The sequence below is a fragment of the Saccopteryx bilineata genome, chromosome 2 (genome assembly GCF_036850765.1).
Source record: "Saccopteryx bilineata isolate mSacBil1 chromosome 2, mSacBil1_pri_phased_curated, whole genome shotgun sequence".
In the NCBI taxonomy this organism is placed as follows: Eukaryota; Metazoa; Chordata; class Mammalia; order Chiroptera; family Emballonuridae; genus Saccopteryx; species Saccopteryx bilineata.
Window position 1 is genome coordinate 275,370,545 of NC_089491.1, and position 25,586 is coordinate 275,396,130.

A 25,586-nucleotide genomic window follows, 5' to 3' on the forward strand; every position below is an offset into this window, starting at 1 on the left:
GGGTGCGGAAAGGTTGTCCGGCGCTGCTCAGAGGAATCACTCTGGGTCGCAGTTCCGTGCCAGCCCCTCCTTTCCCAGAAAAGTAGAGGAGGTTTGCTTTGCAGGGAGGAGTCGGGAGCCCCAGATGGAGGCGAGGCCAGGAGGCAAGGTGTGCACAGACTGCAGAAGACAGGATGTGCCCAAGTGACTGGCGGCGATGTAACAATGCTGCGTGGGCTGAATACAGGCGAGAGAGGGTTCCCCCTGCATCCCAGTGCGCAGGCCTGGGGAGGCAGGCTGTGGCACAGTGTCTGAGGTCACGTTGGCTCCAGCGAAGTTGCAGCGACGTAATTCTCTGAATCAGTCAACTCTTCCTCCCGTCCTTCACAACTCTTGTCTCTACAAGGACAGCTACCTGGTCATGACACCTTGGAGAAGGCCTTTTGCAGACACTGGTTCTTAATAAACCCACGAGTGTTTAGCGTTCAAGGCTGTTGAGACCTCAGCAAAGTACATGCAGTCCTTACTCATCAACAATTCACTCATTCATCCATCCATCCATCCAATTTAAGACTCTCTCCCCGGCTTGGTGAAAAGCCCCATTCCTGTGCTTTGTGCCACGGATGGGCCCCTTCCTCTGCCCCGCCCTAGGGGCCAGGGAGCCAGCTGGTGCTTTGCAAACACTGGGCCTCAGCCCCACACTCGGACCTGATGGCCTGAGAGCTTTGGAGCTGTGGGGAAAGGGACAGAAGAACCAACAGGTGAGGAGCGTGTAAAGACAGAGCCAGAGTCCCCGTCTTCCTCCAGGCGACCGAGACTGAGGTTTCCGAAAGGGGCGCTCTGCGGGCGGAGGAGGTCAGAGGGGACAGAGGCGAGAGCGCAGAGGACAGACGAGGAAGAGGAAGTGCCCAGGTGCAGTGGGTGATCGGTGGTTCCCTAGAGGGAAAATGCTTTCTGAAATCCAAAGGCAGCCCCCACATCGAAGGAAGAAAGCGTCTGCCTTTCTCCTCCCGGGGAGGTAGGTCTGCTCTGGAAGGCACAGCCCGCAGGACAGAGTTCAGAGGTGGCAGGCAGCCCCATCAGGGTTCCCTTCTTCTCAAAGGTTAACACATGCTCCATGCAAGTGTGCAAACACACACACATGCACAGCGGTTTTGTTAAACTGCCCTTACAGATAACGTTCACAACAGAACTCGGTCCCCAGAACGGAAGCCACCCCCTCCCTGTGTGTTAGCCGTGGTGTCCCCCTGTGGTCACAGGCTACAGAAATGACCTGGGAGGGGGTGGGAGGTGGTCACTCGCTATAGCATCAGTCCTCAGACTGAACAGCGGCCTCCCTCCTGCTGGTGGCACTCAGTCAGTCCCCTCTCTCCCCTGGGGCACCGGTTAATGGTGATGGATGCCGGGCTGGCACCCGGTCCATGAAACGGGAGCTCGACTCCGGGTGGTGCTAACACTGCCACGGCCGCGTTGCGAAGGCGCGAGTCCCAACTTCAGGAGGAAAGCACCCAAGGAGATGCGACGGGGCCTGACCCTTCAGGGTTATTCCAGCAGATGGCCAGAGAGAGCAGCCCCATGCTAATGCCCAACATTTGGAAGCTATGCTCAATTAGTGTCAAATTGACTTCATTAAAAAAGATATACAGTTTTATTATTTTCTAATTACGAGGATTCAGACTAAAGGCTAATCGCATTGCCGGGTCCAGGTTTACCTCCAGCTGTTTCCGTAAACAGATGAGACTTCCACGTCATTACAGACCTTGGAGTACACACGCTGCGAGCATGTTATGAATGCGAGCTCTTAAAGAGACAGAGTGCGCGCCACCTCCCCAAGGTAAACGCACACTCGAGAAACATTTACTACTGTCTTAACTGGAAACCCGTTTCTCTTTTTCACCAATTTCTCAACGGGCTGGAACAAATACGTTTTGCTACAAACATCCAAAATGTTCCAGTCATTGACATAAATGGAGCAATCACATCTAGAGGCGGCGGCTGTGTTGGCTGCTAAATTTGCACCCCTTATAGAGACCAAGGGGCCCCACAAACTAAATGTCTCTTGGCCTTGCCAGGGCTTGCCCGTGCCTGGGCCACCCTCAAAACTCTGACGGACATTCTCAGCATGCAGCAGACAGTCGTCGGGCACAAAACATTTTCTGAAGCTAACGCTGCACGCACAACTGCTTCCCAAAAAGCAGGTGTGGTATTTCCTGGAGAGCGAAAGCTTGGGGTGTGGAGTTTAACCCAGGGTCCGGGAAATCGACAGTTAGGAGCCCCCCAATGAAAGCATGTTGGAGAGCACGAGGTCACATCGAGAAAAAGCTCTCCTCGTTGAAGCCTTTGGTGTCTACATAAGCACCCACCTCCGCAAAGAACATCCTGTGAGACAGCTGAAGCTGGAAACGCAAAGCCCATAGTTTGCGCACGCCCTGCAGAGAGGTCCGCGGCCAGCAGATCTGGTCTGGCCTCTGCAGGACAGAGGGAGACAGCGAGGCCTCAGGCCACAGGGTGGACCTCACGCCCACACAGAAAGCGTGCAGGGCTCCACGGCACTCCCATTTCCAAGGGTGAGGGTGCAGGGTCTACCCCAGGGCACTCGGGGTCAGGCTGCTGAGTTAGGTTACTATGTTAGGCCGTGCTTAGCGACCCCCAACGCTACGCCAAATGGCTGCTACAATCAGATTCGAGTGGGTTTAAAACAAAAACAAAGTAACGAAAATCTAATTAAGCAGAGGTAAGGAGTGTCTCTCATGTCACATATCCCATGTTCTTTCTGTAAATCACACAGCACTCCTTCCAGATGCCTTGTCTTAGCATCTTACACAAGATGCTCAACATACCCTACTGTGGGTTCTCCACATGTTTTGTTCTCTTATGTCTTGAACTCCCAGCACTATGTCCAGAGAGAAACAAAACTGTCACCAAGGTTGCTGCCACCCCAGACTCAGAATGACAGATGGGCTCAGCTCACAGGCTGAGCAGAGACAACCCTACCTCAGGCCTGGCTCTGCAACCTCGTCTGTTGGTTGTTTCACCGAGCAGCCGTTGGTCTCTGCTGGTCAAAGGCCACGTGAGCCCTCCTGACCCTCGCCGAGGGCACCGCAAACTTTTCCACAGGCGCCCCGTTGGCATCCTCGGCTGTTCTGTGACAGCAGAGAACATGGACGAACCCAAATATGTCGGCCACTACATGCATAAAGTGGACAGGTGAGGCTGGCCTGCACCACGCTGTGGAAGTGAGGAGCCGGGTGCACACAGCCCATCAGAAGCGCATCTGACCCGCAGGGGTGGACACCCCGCGCGCACTCACCTCAAGGTGAACTGGTCCTCCGTGCAGTTCCTGGACACGGACACGGGGAAGGTGAGCACGTCGCCCTGGTGCGCCGTCTGCGGCAGGTAGTGCACGGCCACGTTGTCGTCCAGGCGCAGCTCCCGCAGCGCGGGCTGCCGGCGCGCCTGGTGCAGGAAGACGCTCCCGATCCGCTGCAGCGGGGGCTCCGCCTCATCTGGATCTCCACGGGCGCAGTCCCCGCGCGCGTCGCCCGGGTGCACAGTGTAGTAGAGCTGCGCGGCGCTGCCCGCTGCTGGATCCACGGGCCGCCTCCGCCCGGCCACCACCACGGGTGCGCTGAACCAGCCGGACGGCAGCCGCAGCTCGGCCACGCACAGCCCCAGCTCGCCACGCAGCCGGCAGCTGCTCCGGACCTCCCGCGTCTCCCGGAAGGCGAACACCCGCAGGCAGGGCAGCGGCTCCGGCTCGTCCCAGTCGCCGCGGCCCAGCACGTGGAACAGCACCTGCACGGTGGGCTGGCCAGGGTAGATGTCCTCCCGCAGGATGTGGGCCTGCAGCCTCCGGCCAGGGTACAGCGCACCGCCCGCGCCCGGGGGCCCGGCGGGTGGCAGCAGCAGGTCCGGCGGCACCGCCTGGCGCGCCGAGAACGGGCCGTAGCTGGCGCTCAGCGCGGGAGGCCGGCGTGCGCGGTGCACGAGGAAGGACTCCACGCGGGACTGCAGGCTGGAGTTGCGCATCACGTCCTGGTCGGCCTCCTTGAGGAAGAAGGCCGCGTCGGCGCCGTGTACGCGGTAAGTCACCGGCAGGTAGGTGGGCAGCAGGGAGAAGCGCTGAATGCTCTCCAGGGCGCCGCGGCCCTCGGTCACTGTCGGGAGGAAGGAGGGCAGCGTTAGAGCGGAAGGCAGCCGCCGCCACCGCAGTCCCGGGCTTGGGCACTTGGGCGTGTCGCGGGCAAACGCTCTTGTAACCTAGTAGCCGCGCCTGACAAGCAAGAGACAGGGCTCCCGACAGGCTATGCGGGAGCTGAAACGCGAACACCGTCCGGTGGCGGCTATACATCTTGTCGTCGTGTTGTCATTTTGTGATGTCCATCCGTAAGGTAGTCATGTCGTAAGTGCGTCGTTGTAATCTAGCCCTGTCCTGTCATGATGCTGTGATGTTGGTCAGGTAGCCATGTCGTAAATGCTGTTGCTGCAGCATCGTAAAGCAGCCCTGTCGTAATGTGGTGTCCGTAAAGTCGTCATGCAGTCCTGGCCTAGTGTTGCAAGGGTGGAAGTTGCCATGCTCTCAAGTCATGATGAGTCGTGTCATCCTATTACAATGTCACCATGTTGTGACATCACCAAGTGGTCACGCTGCCGTGCTGTTACGTCGTAGGCGACGCACTGCTGCTCTGCGCAGCCTCAGCCTGCCCTGTTCCTAGTGACACTCTCACTAGAACTGCCCGGGGCGCTCACCTGGGTAGGTGCACTTCCTGCAACCCGTGACCAACCGTGGCGCCCTCCGGCGATGGCCACGGGCACTCGGGAAGAAAGAGCGTGCTCTGCACAGGCCTTGTAGGAGCCGGGCTGAGTCCCTGTTTTCCCTGGGGTCCAGGGCGCGAGCGCAGGTGTGGGGCTGGCTCTTTATTTACAGGTAGAGAGAACCTGCGGACCCATAGTCGTAGAGCAATGAACAAAGATGCAAGAGCCCTGGTGGGGCAGCTCCGGGCTGTCACCTGGTCACCTGGCCCAGGGCTGCAGGCCTTTGTTTCCTGTGGGAGCGGGAGAGCCGCTGTCGGGGTTCCCAGTGCGGTCACTTGGGGTCTGCGCTGCTGCTGCTAGCACACTCACACTCACTCACACTCACACACACATACGCCCAGCCCTTGAGGGTTGAGCTCCTCCAGCTGTACCTGCAGGTGGCAGAGTCACCCGCGCCACCTGCACTGACGATGCAATCACCCCGATGCGCTTCTTAGAACTATCCCACCCCTAAGCAGTGCCTGACTGTTCATACAGTTGTCAAAAAAACTAAATTCCACTAACCTAACTCAAAAACCAGGCACCAGTCGCCATGCCCAGAGGTCGAGCACGCATACCATGCAACCCAAACAAAATAATACTTTCAAAGCTCAGTGGCGGACACATTGGCCTTTGGTGTTTTCAGGATTAAGGCAAGACTTCCTGTCTTTTCCTTGAAAGGAGTGAGGTTGTCACGAGTTAGGAAGGCGTTAAGAAAGTGTCGCATCAAACGGGGAAGGACGGTCCATGAACACGAGATGCAGGTGTCACTGTCACCGTGTGTGGGTCTGGGGCTGTGTCCATGTTCTGCCCATCACAGACACCACCCCTGAGGACACGCCGGGCACAAGGAAGCAGTCAAGGGTGCAGGGGCAAAGATGAATGCAGACAGATGGGCAGCCATGAGTGTCTGGACATCACACACTCCCCTCGGGGCTAGGCTGAGGGATAAAGAGGAAGGACTTGGGAAGGGTGCACTGGGGGGAGCCCTCCAGAGACAGATGAAGGGACCAGACCTTGTCATGCTGGGTGCAAGGGTGCAAGGTGCACACCTCTGGTCCCTAGAACCCATGAATCAAGGGAAGCAAGTCCCGGTCATCAATCCCATCCTTTGCAAAACCAGTGTCGATACCAGTGCACCAAAAGCATGCTCTGTTTGTTCCTCACCCAACAAATCCCTCCCTCGGGGGGGAAAAATAAATTCCAAACGTTATTTTTACAGTGTGCCTTCTATTCTGTTAGAAAAACACAGACGCAGAAATTACATAATTCGAGAACCAATTTAACGGGTTTTACAAATGGAAATTGCCCACTCTGGGAACACCGGCTTTCCAGGCAACGCGCCACCCGCCAGGCGGGGGGGGGGGCCCTTCTCTGCAGTCGCCATGTGATTGTCTCTGGCTACTCTGCACAAAAAGCAGCCCCCAGCCCTGACGCTCACGGTGCCAACCTGATTCGATGGCACCCCTGGGGGGGGCGCATGTTCCCATGCACAACACCTACCTGAATCTGGGGCCCGCTGGGCAACCGTGTGTGTGTGTGTGTGTGTGTGTGTGTGTGTGTGTGTGTGTGTGAGAGAGAGAGAGAGAGAGAGAAAGAGAGAGCGCACAGGACACAGCATAGAGCTCAGAGAAAGGGCTGTGGGCCTTGGCTCTGCTGCCCACAGCTCACCAAGTATAAGTGAGTCACTGACCCGCTTGGTGTCTCATGGGCTGTCCCGTGGAAGGAAGGTGCTGGCCGGAATGTGGAAGGCCCCCCAGTTCTAACAGTGCAGGGAGCCCGGCTGCATGGGCATTTTCTTCAACTCCTGGATGGGAAGCCCGCGGGACATGTTCCCCCTGAGCTTATAAACATCTGTGACCACAGCAGCACGATCCTGCGCCAAGCAGAAGGAGCCCCGCTTCAGGAAGCAGGACGGGGCTTGGGCTGTGCCGGACCCTGTGAAAAGGCCGGGTCTGTGAGCCCTTCCGGCTGACCCACCCCATGAGTCGCCATGGTTCCACTGAGAAAACGGGCCTTGCTGGTTTTCAGAACTCAAAACTACCATCAACACCATCAGAAACTTGGCTGGAACAGGATCACATGGTTGACGTTATGCAGAAGTCACCTGGGATTTCTAGTTTCTGTAAGCTTGTATTTTTCACAGGTGAGTTTCTGTGAAAACACAGGGCAGGTTGAGAGTTTCTGCCAATGTTCACAAGGTGCCTCCTCCTGCACCCCCCCCATGTTCTCAGGGTATCCCTGTTGCTCTGCCCCCCAGGCTGCACTCTGTATGTCACTTCTCTGCAGCGTTTGATGGCACAATGCTGCTTTATACGTCCCATTTATGCCTTCCAGGCACCGTGCCCTGGCCCCGTCGTAGGCCTTGAGGCTCCGTGGTCTATGTGCACGGGAGCGGAGGCAACACTTTTCCACACTCCTTCGGAGAGTGCCTGGCAAAAAATGAGGCACCCAACCACTACTGGACCAACGCGTGGACGGATGCATCAATGAATTTATATTTTTACACTAGGGTTCTATGTGCGGTCCTCTCTGTGGCCATCACGCAGTAATTAGAACCCTGGACCCTCTGATCCCACTGAGCACACCCTGTAATCTGCATGATTTGGGAACAGATAAAATAGGTGCCTCGCTACGCAGCAGGATCCCCAAAAGACTTCCATTCTTAAAAATACATTTTGGCACTACTCTGAACAATGGTCTTCAGTTGTCGTCACACCCGCCTGTCACTCATTCTGGAGACTGCCAAAGCCTCATACCCGAGTTATACAAGGTTAAACATTCATACTGACACCACTGCTCCATGGACTCTCCTGTCGAACACCAGATCCCTATGACTTGAGGGATCCAAACTTAACTAGGCAGCTAATGACACAGCCCCAGGGTGACGGTTTTGAGGGCCTCTGACTTTATCTGGGAAAGCAACAAGGAGGGGTCACGATGACCATTTTTTTAAGACAAGTCTTGTCTGACCTTTATTCTACAAATGGCCTATTGGTCTTTTCACCTGGTATCTGACCTGAGCGTCTACTGCTTGAAAATGCTCCAACTTGACCTACAACTCATGTTATTTCCTTTTGTCAAAACAAAACAAAATGCCAATTCTATTCCGCAATGCACGAGATGGGCTAAGACATAAACTCATTATCCTCAAATTCCCACAGTTCTTCCTGAAATCACCTGAAAACACCAATTCTGCCTAAAAATGAGCCAGGTGTCAAATAATATTAAGAAGGAAAAAGAAAGAGCTGTGTGCAGTAAATTACAGTAAAAACTCATTAAGGAAAAGAAATCGCATTTGATTTTGGTGCTGTGGCTTTAACCGCTCCTGAAAGAGACGCCTTTCACCTCTGGAAGCGGCTGCGTGTAGGGTTGCGAGGTGAACACGGGGCACCCACTTCAGTCGGCATTTCAGAATAACAACGAAGTCTCTTCTTACTGGAAGCACGTCCCAAGTCTTGCCTGGGTCCTACATTATTAATCCGAAAATGAAATTCCACTGGGGCCGTCTGGACTGTGAGGTGCTCTGTCCGGCAAACCACACAGGGGAGCAAAATCACTGCTATTTGAGAACCACCGCCTCTTGAATTATAGTTCAGACTCCTGTAGGTGCAGGCGCCATGTACGTATGCGTTGTGTGTATGCGTGCACACATGCACATCAGTCATGGGTGATGTGTGAAAAGGTCACCCTCACACACTCTTGACTGTCCGAGTCAGCGAAGGTACCATTGCAGCTGACCTTCCGCGTGTGGGGGACCCGCCCAGCTGAGAGGAAGGAGGCCAGGATCTGTTTCTCCCAGATGCCAAGACTAGAGATAAAAAGCCAGGCCACTCTCGACATGACATAGTTTTCCTTTTCAGACTTGACAAAGAGGTTTTTTTTAATCACCGTGAACCATGCTGTCCAGACCCCAGTCACAGCTCCATCCGCACCCCGGGGCTCATGCGGAGGCATACTCGGGGCCCTATTTCCCGGAGAGGAACTGACAACACCCAAGACAAGTGTGTGATCCCCGTTCTCTCTGCCCTGCTCCGTGCATGCCTCGGAATCTATTCCTGGACATAAAAAAAAAATGAACAAACGCTCAGGAAAGTTGTGTTTTATAAGAATGTTCAATGCACTGTCAGGCTTGAAGATAAAAAAAAAAAAAATCCTGCAACAAACTAAATACCCAGTGAAAAGTATATATAACCACCACACACCTATTAAAACAGCCAAATCTCCGGCAGGCGGGTACCACCCAACGCTGGGAGGATGTAGAGCACCAGGAGTCTCGCTCGCTGCTGGTGGGAATGCCATGTGGGACGGCCACTTTGGAAGCCAGTTCAGGCAGTTCTGGGAGGGTTTTTTTTGTCGGTTTTTGTTGTTGTTTTTTTTACAAAACTAAATATACTCTTAGCGTACCATCAGTGATCATGCTCCTTGGTATTTACTCAAGGGAGTTGAAGATGCATGTGCACACTAAAACCTATGCAGGGATATTGACAGAAGCTTTATTTGTCGTTGCTAAAAACTGGGAAGCAATCAAGAGTCCTTCAGCCGGTGATGGACCGATCAGCTGTGGTCCATCCAGACAACGGAGTATTATTCAGCTAAAAAAAAAACAAAACAAAAAAGGACCTATCAAGCCCTGAAAAGATTAGGAACCTTAAATGCCTATTAACAAGTAAAAGAAGCCAGGGTGAAAAGGCTACAAAAATTAGGACCCCAACTCTCTGACATCCTGGAAAAGGCAGAACCACGGAGACCAGGAAAGATGGGGTTGTCAGGGGCTGAGGCGGAGGAGGGCAGTAGACAGAGCTCAGAGGATATTTAGGGCGGTGAAACGGGTCTATACGAGACCACAATGATGGACGCACATCATTACACAACCCGTAGAATGCACAACGCCAAGAATGAGCCCTCGTGTCAGCTGACTTTTCCGTTTTCTTGATTAAATCTGCCGACTCTCCCCTCTTTCTCCGACAGGTTCTTGGAGGCAGAGCTCTGAACAGACTAGGTTCACAGTTATAGGTTCAGGGCTCAGAACAATGCGTGGGGCACAGAGGGGCTGTAAGGAAATATATGAATGAAAGAATGAACAAATGGATAAATGAAAGCATTTGGGGCCATCAGCCTCAAACCACCCTCTGCCGCTCAGGGTCAGCAGCTCATCACCCCAAACCCGCACTTGAGAAGGTCATGGCTGCTGAATCTTCCTGAACGCCTACAGGGGACAAAGTCCGGTGAGGAAGATGCCATTTGGATACAGAGGATGAATTCTACTTCTCACCTCCAACCTAACGATGCCCGAGCAGCACTTTCTCCAACACTCCGTCTGCAGCGGGAGAACTTCATTAAAGTCACTTTCTACGAAACCCTGAGGTCCCTGGAGTCCAGAGACAGGGTCAAAGCATAGAGACTCCTAACGGCTGTTTAGAGGGGAGGTTACCAGGTAGGAAAACATCACTGCATCAGTGGTAGACCAGCACATCTGTCCAAGTTTCCAGACTCCGAGTCTATAGGGGCTATTTTACAACATTGAAGATAACCGATTAATAGCTCAAATTAATTCTTGTCTGTCAATAGGCAAGTCAGCTCTCTCCAGCCAGGGAAGAGGCAGCCCGCCCCCGCTCCCGGGAGAGTCGGGCCTGTGTGGACACGTCTGTGCATTTCAACACCCTTTTCCTCGACAGAAATGAGTTCTTCATTTTCCCCCCTCAGGTCGGCTCAAGCAGCTGCCCGAGGTCCTTATTTCATTAAGGAGCTAAATAAGATTTTTAACATGAATTCATTGTCTGCAGGACAGTCGTGATCTCACATTTCTGTGGAAATTATCGTTTAACAGGGAAGAAGTTGGAGATGCTAAGTGGCGTCTTCCCGGTCGGTCCCGGCCCTGTCACAATGGTGAAGCTGCCGGTCTCGGGAGCTTGCTCCTGCCGGCCACCTCTGCACCGCACAGAACACCACGTCCACCCCGTCGGGCTGGGTGGTGACAGCCCAGCGCAGGAGCAGACATGGAGAAAGAATGATGACATACAGGAACCGTGGGAAGCCATCCACAATCAGCCTGAACACACTTCGGAACCGCCTCGGAAAAACTGGACTGACCGGTCCCCAGATAGACTATGATAATTATTTCTCAGCCACTGATGCCCAAGGTCCTGGAGCTGAGAGTTTTCCATTATGCAGTGGCCACCACGGCCAGCCTGCTGACCCGGACAGATGCAGTTTCCAGAAAGATGCCAGGAAGCACGCCCCCACCAAACAGCATCAGAGGTGCAGCCTGAAGTGTGATCCGAATGCACCTTTAAACCCACAACATGTGGACACATGGAAAATGGACAGCCTGGAAAAGGGCCCATCTCCAGGATCACAGGGACCCCAGGTGATAAATGAGGTCCTCCGGAGCAGATGTTCTGACTCAGTTCCCTGGCAAGCAGACGCGGTTCTGGCTGGCAGGCTGCATCGGGAGAGGGCCTCAGAAGTCGAGCGTGTGGGCAAGAACCCCCGGAGGGTGCAGGCTGCTCTCTGAACAGCTCACGAAATTAGCGCACGCATCTGTTTGGAAACCAGGGCCAGGCGGCGAGGGGTAACTCCTTGAGCCCAGAAATTAGAAATCTCCAAATGAGTCCTAGGATAATCGACTAAGCGGTGCGGCAGGTGAAATCCTGTTCCCCCTCCCAGGTGCCCACGTCCTGGCCCCAGGCACCTGAGATGATGTTACACCTGGCATGGCAAAGGAGCTTTGCAGATGTGATTATGTCAAGGAGCATGGGATGGGGAGGTTATTTTTGGAATAGTGGGTGGGTTCAATGCCATCATAAGGGTCCTTCCGAGTGGAAGAAGGTGTCAAAAGTGTAGGTGGGCTCTGTCCGGAGAGCTCGATTGGTTGGAGCAGTGTCCAGAAGCACAGAGGTTGTGGGTTCGATCCCCCATCAGGGCACATACAGGAATAGATCAATGTGTCTGCTCTCCTCTCTCTCCCTTCCTCTCTAAAACCAATAAACATTTTTTTTTTAAGTATAGGTGGGAGTCAGAAGATATAAGAGACTCGACCCCTCAAGCGGAGGTAAGGGGCCAGGAAGCCCAGACTGGCCGTGAGCCCCACAGCGTCCTCTGGCACAGGAGCACGCATGCAGTGCGCCACCTGAACACCCAGGCGTGGAGGCCCAGAGAACGGAACCCCACCACCACCCTGGCTCCGAGTCCGTCATTCCACACTTCCTGGTAGACGATGACTTTGTCGCCCTCATTATAGTTGACACATGTATGCTTCATGCTGCGACTGACTGTGAGGGCTGCACAGAAGGGGGACAGTCACTGCATCCTAGGCCTTCTGTGAGGGCTGCTTGTTTGCTTGTCTGTTTTTGTAAAAACTGTCAGAAAACCCAAATCCAAGCAATTTGAGCAAAGGAAGGCATTTCTTTGGCTCCCACATCTAGAAGAAGCTTCAAATGGCTCAAAAGTTAGGATGCGGGTCCACCTGCGGCACTGGTCTCTTGCCTCTGTTTCCTCCTAAATTAATGAATTTATTTTGGGAGTGCTCACTCAGGGTAGTGGTCCGTGGCAGCGCCTGGTAGATGTGCCCACCCCCCTGGGGTCCAGCCCACTGAAAACTATAGCTCCACCCCCTTCATAATAATTTTAATATCTAAGGCTAGAGGATCATTGGCCCAGACTGGGTCACATGCTCATGACTAAGCCAATCACCATGGCCAGGGGAATGGAATATGCTAATTTCCACCCAGACACCAGAATGGATTCAGCCTCACAGGTGTCCCTGGACTGGCCAGGAGATGCCCAGAGGATATGGTGGCACTAAGAAGAACATGAGCTTCTGACGCATTTTGTTACTGTGGCAGTTTTATTCCAGGGAAGGGAGGAAGGGAGGAAGGGAGGAAGGGAGGAAGGGAAAGGGAAAAGGAAAGGGAAAGAAAGGCTAGTTGTCCTGACTTTGTTCTTTCTGAACTTCCCAGTTCTGCACTCGGGTTTCTTTGGAAATCGGTTTGTGAAGAAAGGTGTTTCACAGGAAAAGTGGGGAAGAGAAGGAAGAAGGAAAGTAATATTGTGGGGTTTTTCCCCCGGAGCGGCAGGCACTTTTTATTTACTAGATTACTCAGTGCTCGCGTGGTGCCCAGACAAGTGTTTCATTCTTCCCACTTAGCAGGTAAGAACATCGAGGCCAGGCCGAGGCCGAGAGAGCAGGAACAGGAAGCAGCCGAGTCTCTGTCTAGAATGCGTGCCCATTACCCCCCCCCCCCCGCCCCAAGTGCTGGCTCCCCGGAGCAACGGAAGCCGATTTGTCACGACACGACCCAGTTAGAGAGAGGAAGCAGTTTGCTTTCTGCGCATCTCTGAGGCTAAATACTGTACGACTGAGAGGACCCACCATGCCTTCGACATACACAAGCTCTTAATGTATGTCCTTTTACTAAAACGGGATAAATGGCCAATAATTAACTTGCTTTCTACCACTTTAAGGGCAAAACTGAAAATGGAAATTGGGCAGGGAGACGGGTGGTTAGGAAAATAGCTTCTAGGTCAGGCAGCCGGGCTCATGACCCTCACGGCCACCAACAGGCTGCCCCTCCAGCTAGCTGCGCAGCTTGGGGAAGTAACTCCCTCACCCTTAGTCTCATTTTCTTCATCAATAAAACGAAGATCATCACAGCATGTGCTCTGTACAGCCATTGAATTACCTGAGTTATTCCACGTACGTGTTCAATACACATTAGCAAGTATATTATTAACATGACTATTTTCAGAACCGGCAATCTGGCCGTCCTAGCGCAAAACCCACCAGGAGCTGCCTACGTGCGCAAGATGCAGGCTTAAAAAACAAACAAACACACACGCACGCACACAAAAAAAAATGAAGTAAAAAACTGTCAGATCCAGTTCAGTTCAATAGTAACAACAAAAACTACATTTCCTAGAATGAAAATAATGCCCACATCTGTAACAAAACCAGAGGCATACCGTGATTGCATGACACAGGAACACAAGAATTCATTTTTTGGGGGGGGGGCAGGTCCTTATATAAAGGTACAATTCCTCATGAATGATATCTGTAGGGAAAACCTTCATTGTGTGTGTGTGTGTGTGTGTGTGTGTGTTTTTCTTCCCTCTGTCAAACATTTATTCACTTATAGGACACGTTTCTGGGAGCCCTCATAAGGAAACAATTCTGTAAATACACGTAGCCGAGATGTTTTGAAAATGATTCAGTAAACGATTTATTCCACCAGAAAGTGCTTCTTTGCAAGCCCCGGGGCTCTGCCATGGAGTATGTGCCTAAAACAGTAACCACCAACACTTAAACTTTAGATTAAATGTGAAGCCTCCGGGTGACAAGTTTATTCCAGCCTGACAAGGGAAATGCCTACTTGTAAATGGACGTGAGTCTTTTGTAAATAGAGCATCTGTGAGGTGTTTCTTGGCTACTATCGTCTTCAAAGCTCCAGGGAGGAGGCTGGAACTCGCCAATCAAACTTAATCCCCAGCAGTCTAAACTCCTTATCCCACCCCCAAAATAAGGGACAAGTGGGCCATAATGGATTCATAATCAAGACTACAGGACATTTTCCACTAGGACTAGCCTTTAGGGTCATCCTCGGTGTGGTCGTGGGATGAACCACCGTTTAAAGACAGGGTTTGGTAAAAACTCCGCAGATGTGAATGGTGGCTTCACCTGTGTGTGGCCAGGCTAATTACAACAATGTCCTAAAGAAAAGAAAACGTGGAAAGGACTCCGCCACGGTCCTGGGAGGCCAGGTGTATGGAAACACATTCACACCCAGGGTTGTTCTGTCCACAGAAGATTCCAAGAGGGCCATATCTGCCCAGAATTTGATAGCAAACAGAAGCAGGCAGGTGGCACTGATATTGTCTCTTCCCCCGGTGCCCAGAAAGAATCTATGTCACCGTGGTAAAATCAAGCACCAGGTTAAGGTCCTGCCCAGAGAGGAGAGGATCGCCAATTCTCCCAGGTCCTTAACCCTGACAACTGGGGTCTAAGTGGGAGGGGTTCCAGGGAGAGGATGTGCTTGCTGACCTGCACAGATGCTGGGCTTTGTGAAGCCTGGACTCCCCTAAGCACTCTGGTCCCGGGTCTGCCTTATGGTGGGGAGGTCAGGGTTCAGAGTGGACGGCGGGGTTCAGTGTGCACAGGGGAGGTGATAAGCCATCACTGAATGCACGGCCGATCAGAGGAGGAGGTCTGGGAAGCCATCCTTGCCCGAGAGTGGGAGGTCATTCCAGCTGTCACCTGGCTGTCAGCATCCTGACTGTCCAGTGGAGGACTGAGCACGGTGGGCCTCGCCATCCGGCTGCGCCCTAGGCATCCGTGAAGAGACAATGAGACCCGCCCCACCCCATGCTGACTGATGTTCACGGATGGGACCCAATCAGAGAATTCTTCTAAACTAACTGTCAAGTGATTCTAAATGTAGCAGGACCAGCCACCTGGACTGGTTGCTCCTAGCCCCCTTTCTAGCTCTCGCATTATTACGACAATCATCTTATCCCCCGTCTCGGCACCTCGAAGACCAAGAATGAAAACCAAACAATACCCAGTCGGTGTCAGAGCTCAGGGAGTCTGAGGGACCAAGGGCTGGGATAAAGCATCCCCCCTCCCCATGTGTGTCCCTCCTCCCCATGTGTGCCCCTCCTCCCCCACACCCTCCCCCTCCTCCACACATGCATCCCTCCTCCCCACATCCGCATCTCAAGCAATTACTTGTGTTCCCGAGATCTGGTTACTCAGCATGAGACAGTTTCTTCTGAAGTGACTGGAGAGCAAATTAAATTAACACTTCAAGCGCGGCATGTTACTGTGGGAGGATTAATAGGTGTCACTTTGAGGAAATGTGACACCACCACCTTAAAAGCCTTCCATGGTTCTGACTTGATGAAAAGGAAGTTAAACAGCTAAGCTGACATGGCAAGAGCAGGGAGACCCCTGTGTGCACCGCTGAGGGCGGACCCGCCCTGGGTTGCTGGAGTCCCCTCCCTCCCTTCCACTATTCTTTACAACCAGGTCACAGGCTGTGTCCAAAGTGTCACCATTCTCTACCCAGTCCTCTGGCTGTTTCTATGTCTGCAAATTAAAAAAAAAAAATTGTGGCCCTGGCTGGTTGGCTCAGTGGTAGAGTGTTGGCCTAGTGTGTGGAAGTCCCAGGTTCAATTCCCAGGCAGTGCCCATCTACTTTTCCACCCCTCCCCCCCCTTCTTCCCTTCTCCTCCTGAAGCCATGGCTCAATTACAGTGAGGTGGCCCCAGGCACTGAGGATGGCTCCATGGCCTCTGCCTCAGGCGCTAGAATGGCTCCAGTTGCAGCGGAGCAACGCCTCAGATGGGCAGAGCATCGCCCTATGGTGAGCATGCCAGGTGGATCCCTGTTGGGGTGCATGCAGGAGTCTGTCTCTGCCTCCCCTCCTCTCACTAAAAAAAAAAAAAAAAAAAAAACAACAAAAAAAGACACAGCAAGAAACCAGAAGGATGATACCCATCTATGTAGGGTACTGGGTGGGAGAAGAGATGGGTCTAAGAGTCCCCTCACTTCATTCCATCATCAAGGAAGAGATATAGACTCAGGATATAAAGAAAGCACTCTGACAAGAAGCTGTAACCTCAGAAGGCTCTCTAAGACCAGGGCACAGATAAACAAATCTGTTTTCTTTAAATCGGCACCAAAGGCGGAACTCCATACCTCATTGTACTGAGTCTTGTGTCTCCTTCCGTGTGGCAACACATTTTATTTCTGAGTGAGCAAGCTAATTTCTATGCTTGAATCAGAGTAATTATAACCACTGTGCAGTCTGCCCGGTTCTGCCTGGAAGCCCTGCCCTGGAGCCATAGACGCTCTTTTTTCTGAGACCTCTGGTACCCGGACATCATGCAGTGAGGCGTGGGACTGAATGGCCCGGGACGCCCACTGGTCCTCACGTGGAATGTCAGGAGCCTGACAAGCCCAGGGCCCTTTTAATTGGGGAGTAAATTTTGTTTCCCTGCGTTCATGTTCTGGCCTGTGGAAGGGGGTGGGCGGGGGGAGAGCCAGTTTCAAATCCTTGTTTCAAACATTCAACTTATTAAATCCCAAGGTTGCCTTCACCAGACAGGGACATCCGTGGTGCTCGCGTTTCTAGAGGAAACTACCACTCCCCATACTCGCTGCTGAGGACGCCCAGGTAGATGGTGGCAGAATGTCACCCCCCACACGCATACAGTCTTTCTGTTACATCTTTTCTAAAAACCCTCCCCAATGCCCAGAGAGCAGATGTTGCAAACTGAAGGCCTGTGAGCCAATTCTGGCTCCAAAGCCTGTTTTAGTCGATTCTGCGTGGTGTTATTTAAAACCATAATTAGATTGTAATGCCAATATTTATAAAACAGATTTCACATAAAGATCTTGACTCTAGGGCTTTTCTTCCACATGTTCTTAGATGTGACACATTGGTGAGTCCGTGGCCATATTGTAACAAGCAACACAGCCGTGTCCTTTAGGTGAGGCAAGAACACACTGGTTGGCCACAGTCCCCACCCAACCCTTACACCTCATTCACATCACATGCCTCCCCGACAGGCATTTGATTGTTAAATCTCTAGACTGCAGGATCATTCACAAAGCCGAGATGTTTTAAAACGATCACTGTGACTACGCTACGGAAGCAAGGTGGGGGTCGAGGGTGAGGACACAGAAGGCCAGACAAGGGGGTACTGCCATGAGCCAGATGAGAGATGACAGTGGCTTGGGCCAGGGTGGTAGCCAGGGCGGGTGAGGGGAAGTGGCCATAGTATGGGTCACAGTTCAAAGGCAGAGGAGACAGGGCTCGCCGACAGGTTAAATGTTGAGCGTCGGCACTCGGCACACTCAGCCAACCCCATCCTGCCCGATTCAGCCCACGTTCTGTTTTCCTCAGCTCTCTTTCATCGAAAAGCACAGAGATAAGAATGGAGAATGTTCTAGTTTGTTCTTAGAGACAGAGGGCCATCCAATTTCAGAGACGGGCACTTTTAACCAGGGTAGCAGCTAAGAACGTCAGTCCTTCACGACTGCCAAAGGACAGTGCCTACTGGCCAGGTGAGACCAATGCCAGGTCCCCTTGAAAAATAAAACACCATAAGCCCTTGCTCTGAATGAGCCATCGGGCTCACTCCATTCACGGAGTCCTTGAATTTGAAACACTCATGGAAATGAAAGATGTTATGGATGGAGGAAATACAGCAGTTATAAAAGCCACAAACAATAACCCCTTCCCCCCCCCCCTCAAAAAAAACCCTCACTGTTTTTGATGTGCTAGCCACTTACAAGAAGCTTCTATTCTTTTAACCAAAACCCTATTCAGCTTTGAAGAATCAGGTCAAAGTCTACCTCCTCCGCTAAGAGTCTTCTCTGACCACCCCATCGTTGACACATTTTTCTCTAAACTTCTCAAGCAATTACCATTTGCTTCCTTCATTGTGTGATTGGGACTCAGAGCCCCATGCTGCCTCCGTCCTGCTATGACCCTCAGTTACTATTTAGATCCTTCATTGTGATGAACAATGGAATACTTCAACACGAAGTCCATCAAAATCAAGTTTATCTAAAATGAGAGCTGCTGTTCTTTGGGCACAATGACAGCAACAAAAGAAGAAAGAGGAAAAAAAACCCAAAAAAAACACTTTGGTATGTTAACAAAAAATAAAAAATGGAAATGATTTTGTTTAATTTAGAATTTCATTCCCAGCAGGTTCTCCATCCTCACCCACCTCTCAGTTTCTTCCAAAAAAAAAGGATTAAACTCTGAAGTGTTAGAGAAACTGAGTTTCTTCACACACAGAAAGGGAGCCCCGTTAGGGAGATGTCACAGGCTTGAATGTCGGAATCTAAACAAATATCCTATAGGTCAGGGGGTAACGGAGTGTGGAGACTAGGAGACCCTCAAATAGCAAAGAAAGTGCTTAGGCAAAGGGCAGCCACTCTGATAATCACAGAGAAAAGAGATTCAGAATCAAGGTTATTTCTGTAGATGCAAAGGTATTCGATGCAGGAATAAATCTGCGTCGCCCCTGTTACAATACACGACAAGAACAACGACAAGAAAATTAAACTGTAAAGGACGGAAGAGTTTTGAATGTTTAACATTCCAAATATCAGACTTCGAAACAAAGGCACTCAGAATTCACGGCCAGTATCTGGCCGCCACCTAATTACGCAGCAACAAGAACAGTTTAATGAGATCGTGTTAACATTCCCTATCTTCGTCCTTATCAAGACGTTCCGCATTATCATGTATTTAACGGTCTGTGAGCAGCCCCACGGAAAGGGCCAGGGTCTCCCCTGTCCTGCTCGCCACTCACTGCAGAATCGGGCAGCGCTGGCGTCGTGGGGGCCTCTGACCAGCACGCAACTGCAGAGTGAAGCATGGTGGGCACACGCCTCAGGTAGCAGTTGAAACGACACGTTGCTATCAAAACATGTCATGGTGGGGCACACGGAGATGTGCACACACGCAATGATGTTACATTTTTTGGAAACAACGCAGAACCCTGCATATTTACACAGAGAAACGAGGCTAAAGGAACAAAATTCTAACAAATTAGAAGACCCCCACCCCCCCACCCCCCTGGTCGATTAGGCAAGACTTGAGCAGACCTGACAGCCACCATGGAACCCGTGAACCCGATGCAGCGTGCAAGAGGCCACGCTCAGACAGCTACGTAGTCTCTGAGGCCATTCGCATAACATTCAAAAATGGGCGAAAACCAACGTATGTTCAGGGGAGGGGGCGCCGTTGGGAATAAAGGGGTAGTGACCATAGGAGGAACTTAAGACCAAGCAAGCACTTTTTTTTTCTCTGTGAGCTTCACTGTGGTATAAGTGACAAGTAGAACCGAGAGGTCATTAGAGCGTACACAGGGGTGTGATGATGTATGTAGGCAACATCGGGGGGGGGGGGTCCTCCCACCGAGCTCATGAACACATTTGTAAGGAGTTTTTCCACTCAGGTGCATGAGTCCACAAAATGATCATAATGTACAATTCAAGTAACTCACAATTTTATCTGCCAATTATATATATAATGTTTGTGTAACTATATTTATATATACATTTATATATTATATATACATTACATTATATATTCACATATACACTACATATATACATTATATATATACACATATTATATATATACACATTAAACACACATTATATTAGAGAGAGAGGGAGAAAGAGAGAAAGAGAGCATTTAAATTCTACTCCCTGAGCAAGTTTCAATGATTCGACACAATGTTGTCAACTCTAGTCACCATGTTTCCCACAAGACCTTTAGACCTTATTCTATCACACCTGCAAGTTTGTATCTTTTTGCCCACTCCTGGCAACCACCGTTCTCTCTCTATCAATCAAGGATAGTTTGGTTTTTCATTATCTACTTGATCCCATTTCTTTCTAGATGCTAAATTTTTTTTTTCCTGAAGTTAGAAATGGGGAGGCAGTCAAACAGACACCCGCATGCGCCCGACCGGGATCCACTCGGCACGCCCACCAGGGGGTGAAGATCTGCCCATCTGAGGCGTTGCTCTGTTGCAACCAGAGCCATTCTAGCGCCCTGAGGCAGAGGCCACAGAGCCATCCCCAGCGTCCGGACCAACTTTGCTCCAATGGAGCCTTGGCTGTGGGAGGGGAAGAGAGAGACAGAGAGGAAGGAGAGGGGGAGGGGTGGAAAAGCAGATGGGTGCTTCTGTGTGCCCTGGCCCAGAATTGAACCCGGGACTCCTGCACGCCAGGCCGACGCTCTACCACTGAGCCAACCGGCCAGGGCTGATGCTAAATTTCAACAAAGACATTTATTTTTAAAAAGGCTGATGCAGGGTTCTCACTGGGTATGGGATTTTTGAATGGCTTCCTGGTGGGGGACACTTGGAGACTGAGTGTAGAGTAGCCAACGGAAGGCGGCCACTCCCCCGTGGGGCAGCCCCTGCCCTGCTGTGGAATCTCAGGTTCACTCCCTACGGATCTCAGGAGAAATGGGCCCGACCCCTCCTGGTGCTGCTCCCTCCCTCTGCACTCAAGACGCACACCCCTGTCTCACTGTCCTCTGGGTTCCCGCTCCGCATGTGTGTTCCCACGCATCCACCTTTCCTGTCCTTCAGGTAACAGGCAACCTTAAAAATAGACAGCATTTCCACAGTCCCACTAAAGAGGCCAGTGCCCCCTCGGAGTCAGGCTCTTCCTCGACTTTGGGTGAGTTGACAGTGTGACTCCCTGTGTTTGCTTTTTATTTTACAGTATGGGGGAACTACTTTCCTTTGAGGTTGGTCTCACGTGGGCAGGAATAAATATTATTTGGGCGGCTGTCCCAAGACGACTCATGTGGAGAAAAATGTGTTTGTGTCTGGGAGATGGCACTCTCCAAGTACTTCCAGAGGCACCTGCTGGGCGATGTAAAATATCAGATAATTTCAGACACCCTCGTCCAGGGACAGCAAAGGGACGAGCAGGACAAGAAGTCAGGTGATTCAGGCAACACTGGTCGGCGAGAAGGCGAGCTGGCAGCTGATGGTGGCACAGGAGGGCTTGAGGAGTTTACAATCCAATGTAAAAAATAACAGTAAGTTTTATACTGAAAGAAAAAGCCTTTAAATTTGCCACATGTTAAACCCTCAAATAAAAACACTCAGAGAACCAAAATTGCCTTTGCTTTATATACAAATGAATTTGCACTTCTTTAAAAAAAGTCTCAGCCCTAGCCAGTTGGCCCAGCGGTAGAGCATCGGCCTGGCGTACAGAAGTCCTGGGTTCGATTCCTGGCCAGGGCACACAGGAGAAGCACCCATCTGCTTCTCCATCCATCCCCCTCTCCTTCCTTTCTGTCTCTTTCTTCCCCTCCCGCAGCTGAGGCTCAATTGGAGCAAAGTTGGCCCGGTCGCTGAGGATGGCTCCATGGCTTCCTCCCCAGGCATGAAAATGGCTCCAGTTGCAGCAGAGCAAGGGCCCAGATGGGCAGAGCATCACCCCCTGGTGGGCTTGCTGGGTGGATCCCGGTTGGGAGCATGCAGGAGTCTGTCTGTCTGCCTCCTTACTTCTCACTTCAGAAAAATACAAAAAGAAAAAAAAAAAACAGTCCCAGGCTCACATATCTGCACACACGTGCGTGCCTTTGGTGGCCCCCGTGTGAAACCAACAGAAGATGCGGTTTCTCAGCCCAGCCCTCCCGCCATGTGGGGCTGGGTGACTCCTTGCAGTGGGGCTGTCCTGCGTGTTGTAGGAGGTCCGGCAGCCTCGCTGGCCTTGACCCGGGTGCCAGCAGCACCCCCCCCCCCGGGTGACAACCAGGTCTCCCCACGTGGCCAGGTAGCCTTTTAAGATGTTCCCATCCTCGGGCAACACTGAGCCCTGGTGCAACTCCACGTGGAGGTTCTTCACTTCTTGTATGTCTGGAGTTATTGGAGGGTCAGGGATCTCTGAACTCGGTCTACAGCTGTGCTCACAGGCCAGGCAGAGAGCACCCCTGTGGAGGGTGTGCAACCCCCCATTTCCTGAGGGCCACTCCCCTCCCTACAGCCTTGCAACACCCGCATCTGTCAATCCCATCAGCCCTGTTCTCCCCTCATACCTTCATACCTGCCCATCTCCCTCGGGCATGGCTCACGGCACGGCTCGGTACGGGGTATGGATCTGCAAGCGTCTACTCCCAAGGTAGAGGCCCTGGACATTCCCACCATGAACTGAGCCATGACTGTACGGCAAACACAGTGCAAACAGCAGAAGAGGCAATGACCTAAAGGACCACTTTAAAACATCGTCATCATGGCCGCCCTGGACAGCTGTCCCTTCTCTGACTTGAAGGGTGGAAATCAGCACTGGGCTTCATTCATCGCCCCGGTTCCCAGCCACCCCCCTTCCCCGCTGTGGCAATGTCACGGAGACGACCAACAGAACTAAAATTTTAAGAAAAACAATCTGTCGCCCGTGTCCCCCACCCCCACACCCCCCCTTCCGGGTAACCCACCAGGGCCGTCATCCATCACGAAACAAAGCCTGCGGTATTTCTATCACCAATGCCGCCTAGTATTGATTGTCTATTACTGAGGAAGCTCAGCTGATTAAACGACTCCTCCATTTATCTTTCAGGACCTTACTCCAAAGGTCTCCGCCGTCCTATTCTACCCAATGCCGGGGAATATCAATGAGATTAGAGGTCTGGTCACTAAACCTAAGTGACCGCGTCAGCCCATGCTGCGGAATAAATGAAACTAAAATGACCACGGTCTGCCTTTAGAGCAGATACCTCCCACGGAAGGCACAGATGGAGTCGACTCTTGTAGGAGAAAAGAGGGGAAAGAGAGGGGGAGGGGAGGGGGAGGGGAAAGGGAAGAGGTGTCTATGGGAAGGCAACAGAATACAGTACCCAGCTGGTAAGTAACCTTCTGCTTAAGACCCAGAGATGAAAAACAGAGGGAAATCCCCACACATGGTAGCGAGGTGTGGAAACATTCCAGAGGCAGGAGAAATTGTAACCCTTCTCTTTCCACTGTGAAAAGGGCCTAGAAATCGGAGATCAGGCCAGGACTGAGGACGGACTCAGGAAAACAAGCATTTTCCCTGGTTTTGTCTTTTTTTTTTTTTTTTTTTTTTTTTTTAATCAGAAAAGCAGGTTCGGGTCGAAATTCCCTCGGGAGCACAGCAGTTCCAAGGATTTTAAAGCCCAAAGGAATAGGGGGGAAAGGCCCTGTCATCAGAGAGTCTGGCTTCCTTTTGCAAGGTCACGTGCATGGTCTGTGGGAGACAGCTGCTCTCGTCCTGTGGCTGGGCTCGCCCTGGTGATGCATGATGCCTGTGGGACGTGGAGGTCACCTACCTGTCCCCCAGGTCATAGGGCCACAGACTATCCCCTGCCTCTGCAGGAGGGGACACAGGCTGAAGGCAAAGCTCAAAGGCAGAGGAAACAGAAGGAGAGGGCTGCCTCACCTGCCCACATCCAGGTGTTGGGAATGGTGGGAGGGCTGTCCACATGTCCACTCTCATCCCTGTCCTGCACTGGCCCTCTCTCTCCTGCTTGGATGACTGCCTGGCCTTTCAGGGGAAGAAAATGGCTTCAGCCACCTGGGTCACACTAAGGGGCACAAGAGGATTGTTAGAAGCCCCCTACCGACATGGTTAACACAGCCCGATGACTGAGATGCACATCGGCTTGTCTGTCCCTGGTCACTGCTCAGGGGTCCCGTGCACGGGGAAGTCAGCTGGGCTCCAGCTGAGCTCAGCCAGAGGGAGACCCAGCAGGAGGTCGGGGCTGGGTCCCTGAATCCTTAATCACACCCCTGTCATTAGTCCCCTCCCCCTCACCAAAGTCCCTGTCTTCACCAGTCTGTAGTATGTGAACCATTTCCTTCTGGGATTGGACCCCTGCAGTCACGAACACAAAAGGACTTTGTGACTTTAAGATACGCAGATCTATATCTATCTTCCAAACCCACCTACGATTCATTCCACCAACATCTGCAGTTGGTCATTATAGACCAGGGCCCACTGCCAGACCCTGAAAATTCAAATGCGTGAGGAGGTTGTCTCCCAGAAGGTGGTCGTTTTCTACGCCGGAAATATCACTCTTCCCCGGTAATGAACGTCCAGTTCTATCCGAGCAGCTACAGCACTCCGGTGTGAACACCTTTATTGCTGTTGATTCCACACTGATTCCAAGGACAGACACCAAATCACTGATGATTGGAAAGAATATTCTAAGCCTTTCAAAGATATCCCACACCTATCAGGGCTGAGCACAGTTTAAAGGATGAACAGAAAACGACATTAATTTTCTGGCTTTTTTTACAAATCCCTTTTTTGTGTCCACGGGGAAAAAAAAAACTACCTTTTTGTTCTTTTCAGACCCTAAAAGAAGCAGTGGACGCCACCCTCAGGTGAGAGCATCTTCGCTCTGCCCTCCGATGCTCATCTCCTCCAAACACACCCAGAAACCCTTTCATCCATGCCCTTGGGCTTCTCTGGGTCCATGGAGCTGACACGTGAAATTAACCATCACACAGAGTAAAAGAATGTCAAGTGATTTTTTTTTTTTTTTTTTTTTGGTGTGCTCTCCTTACAAAGGGAAGTGCGCGGTGGCAGGTCATTACAACGACTTCAAAGGGAGAAAGGTTCAAATACCAGAAAGTTCCAGGGACTAGGCATGGAAAACACACCCCAGAGCTATTCTAACTTTGCTGCATTTGCAAAAACATTGAGCCATTGAAGGTGGACATTCCACGTATTAGTAGTAGAGCTGCCATTCTGAGCCCATTCACTGCAAGAACTTTTAAAACATGCCATACCTGACTATTTAGTCAGGGTGCTGACCTCTTTTCCCTTGTGTTGTCAAATAAAACACCCTGTTCACCCAGCCCCACCTAGTCCCGCCAGCACCCTGACTTCAGCTCGCGGAGACCCACTGCAGACTCTGGCCTCCAGACCACAAGAGAAAATAAAAGGCATGCTGTTTATTAACCCACTACCTTTGTGGGAAATTGTTGGGGCCACAACAGTTAACTGATCCAGGAATCCAGTGAAGACTCTGCGTCTTAGCTTTCCTGCCAACGGAGCATCACCCAAGGGCTTGGAGGTGCAGAGTGATTAGATTCCGTTTGCTTTTAAAATCAGTCCTGCTGCCGCCAACAGGGACAGGTTGGGGTAGGGGCAGGGTGGGGTGGGGTGGACAGCTAGTAAGGAGCCAGGAGAATTGGAGCCCCCCCCCCCACCGCAATCAGGACACTAGTGAGGACAAACAGATTACATTGTCCTGGACCTGAACCTGGACTGTGGCGGTGGAACAGGAGAGGGGAAGATGTCA

The 25,586-nt window shown here is 51.8% G+C and overlaps 1 protein-coding gene across 1 annotated transcript in view; it reads right to left on the minus strand.

Annotated features, from left to right (window-relative positions):
- Nucleotides 1-2,285: 2,285 nt before the first annotated feature.
- The window catches only part of LOC136322514 (transmembrane protein 132D-like), a 96,520-nt gene continuing 73,219 nt past the window's right edge, over nucleotides 2,286-25,586 (minus strand). The window contains exons 2-4 of the mRNA XM_066254478.1: nucleotides 3,290-4,136; nucleotides 3,065-3,122; nucleotides 2,286-2,447 (exon numbers count right to left, since the gene is read on the minus strand). Of these exons, the coding sequence (XP_066110575.1) occupies nucleotides 2,286-2,447; nucleotides 3,065-3,122; nucleotides 3,290-4,136 (1,067 nt within the window). The remainder of the gene's footprint in view (nucleotides 2,448-3,064; nucleotides 3,123-3,289; nucleotides 4,137-25,586) is intronic.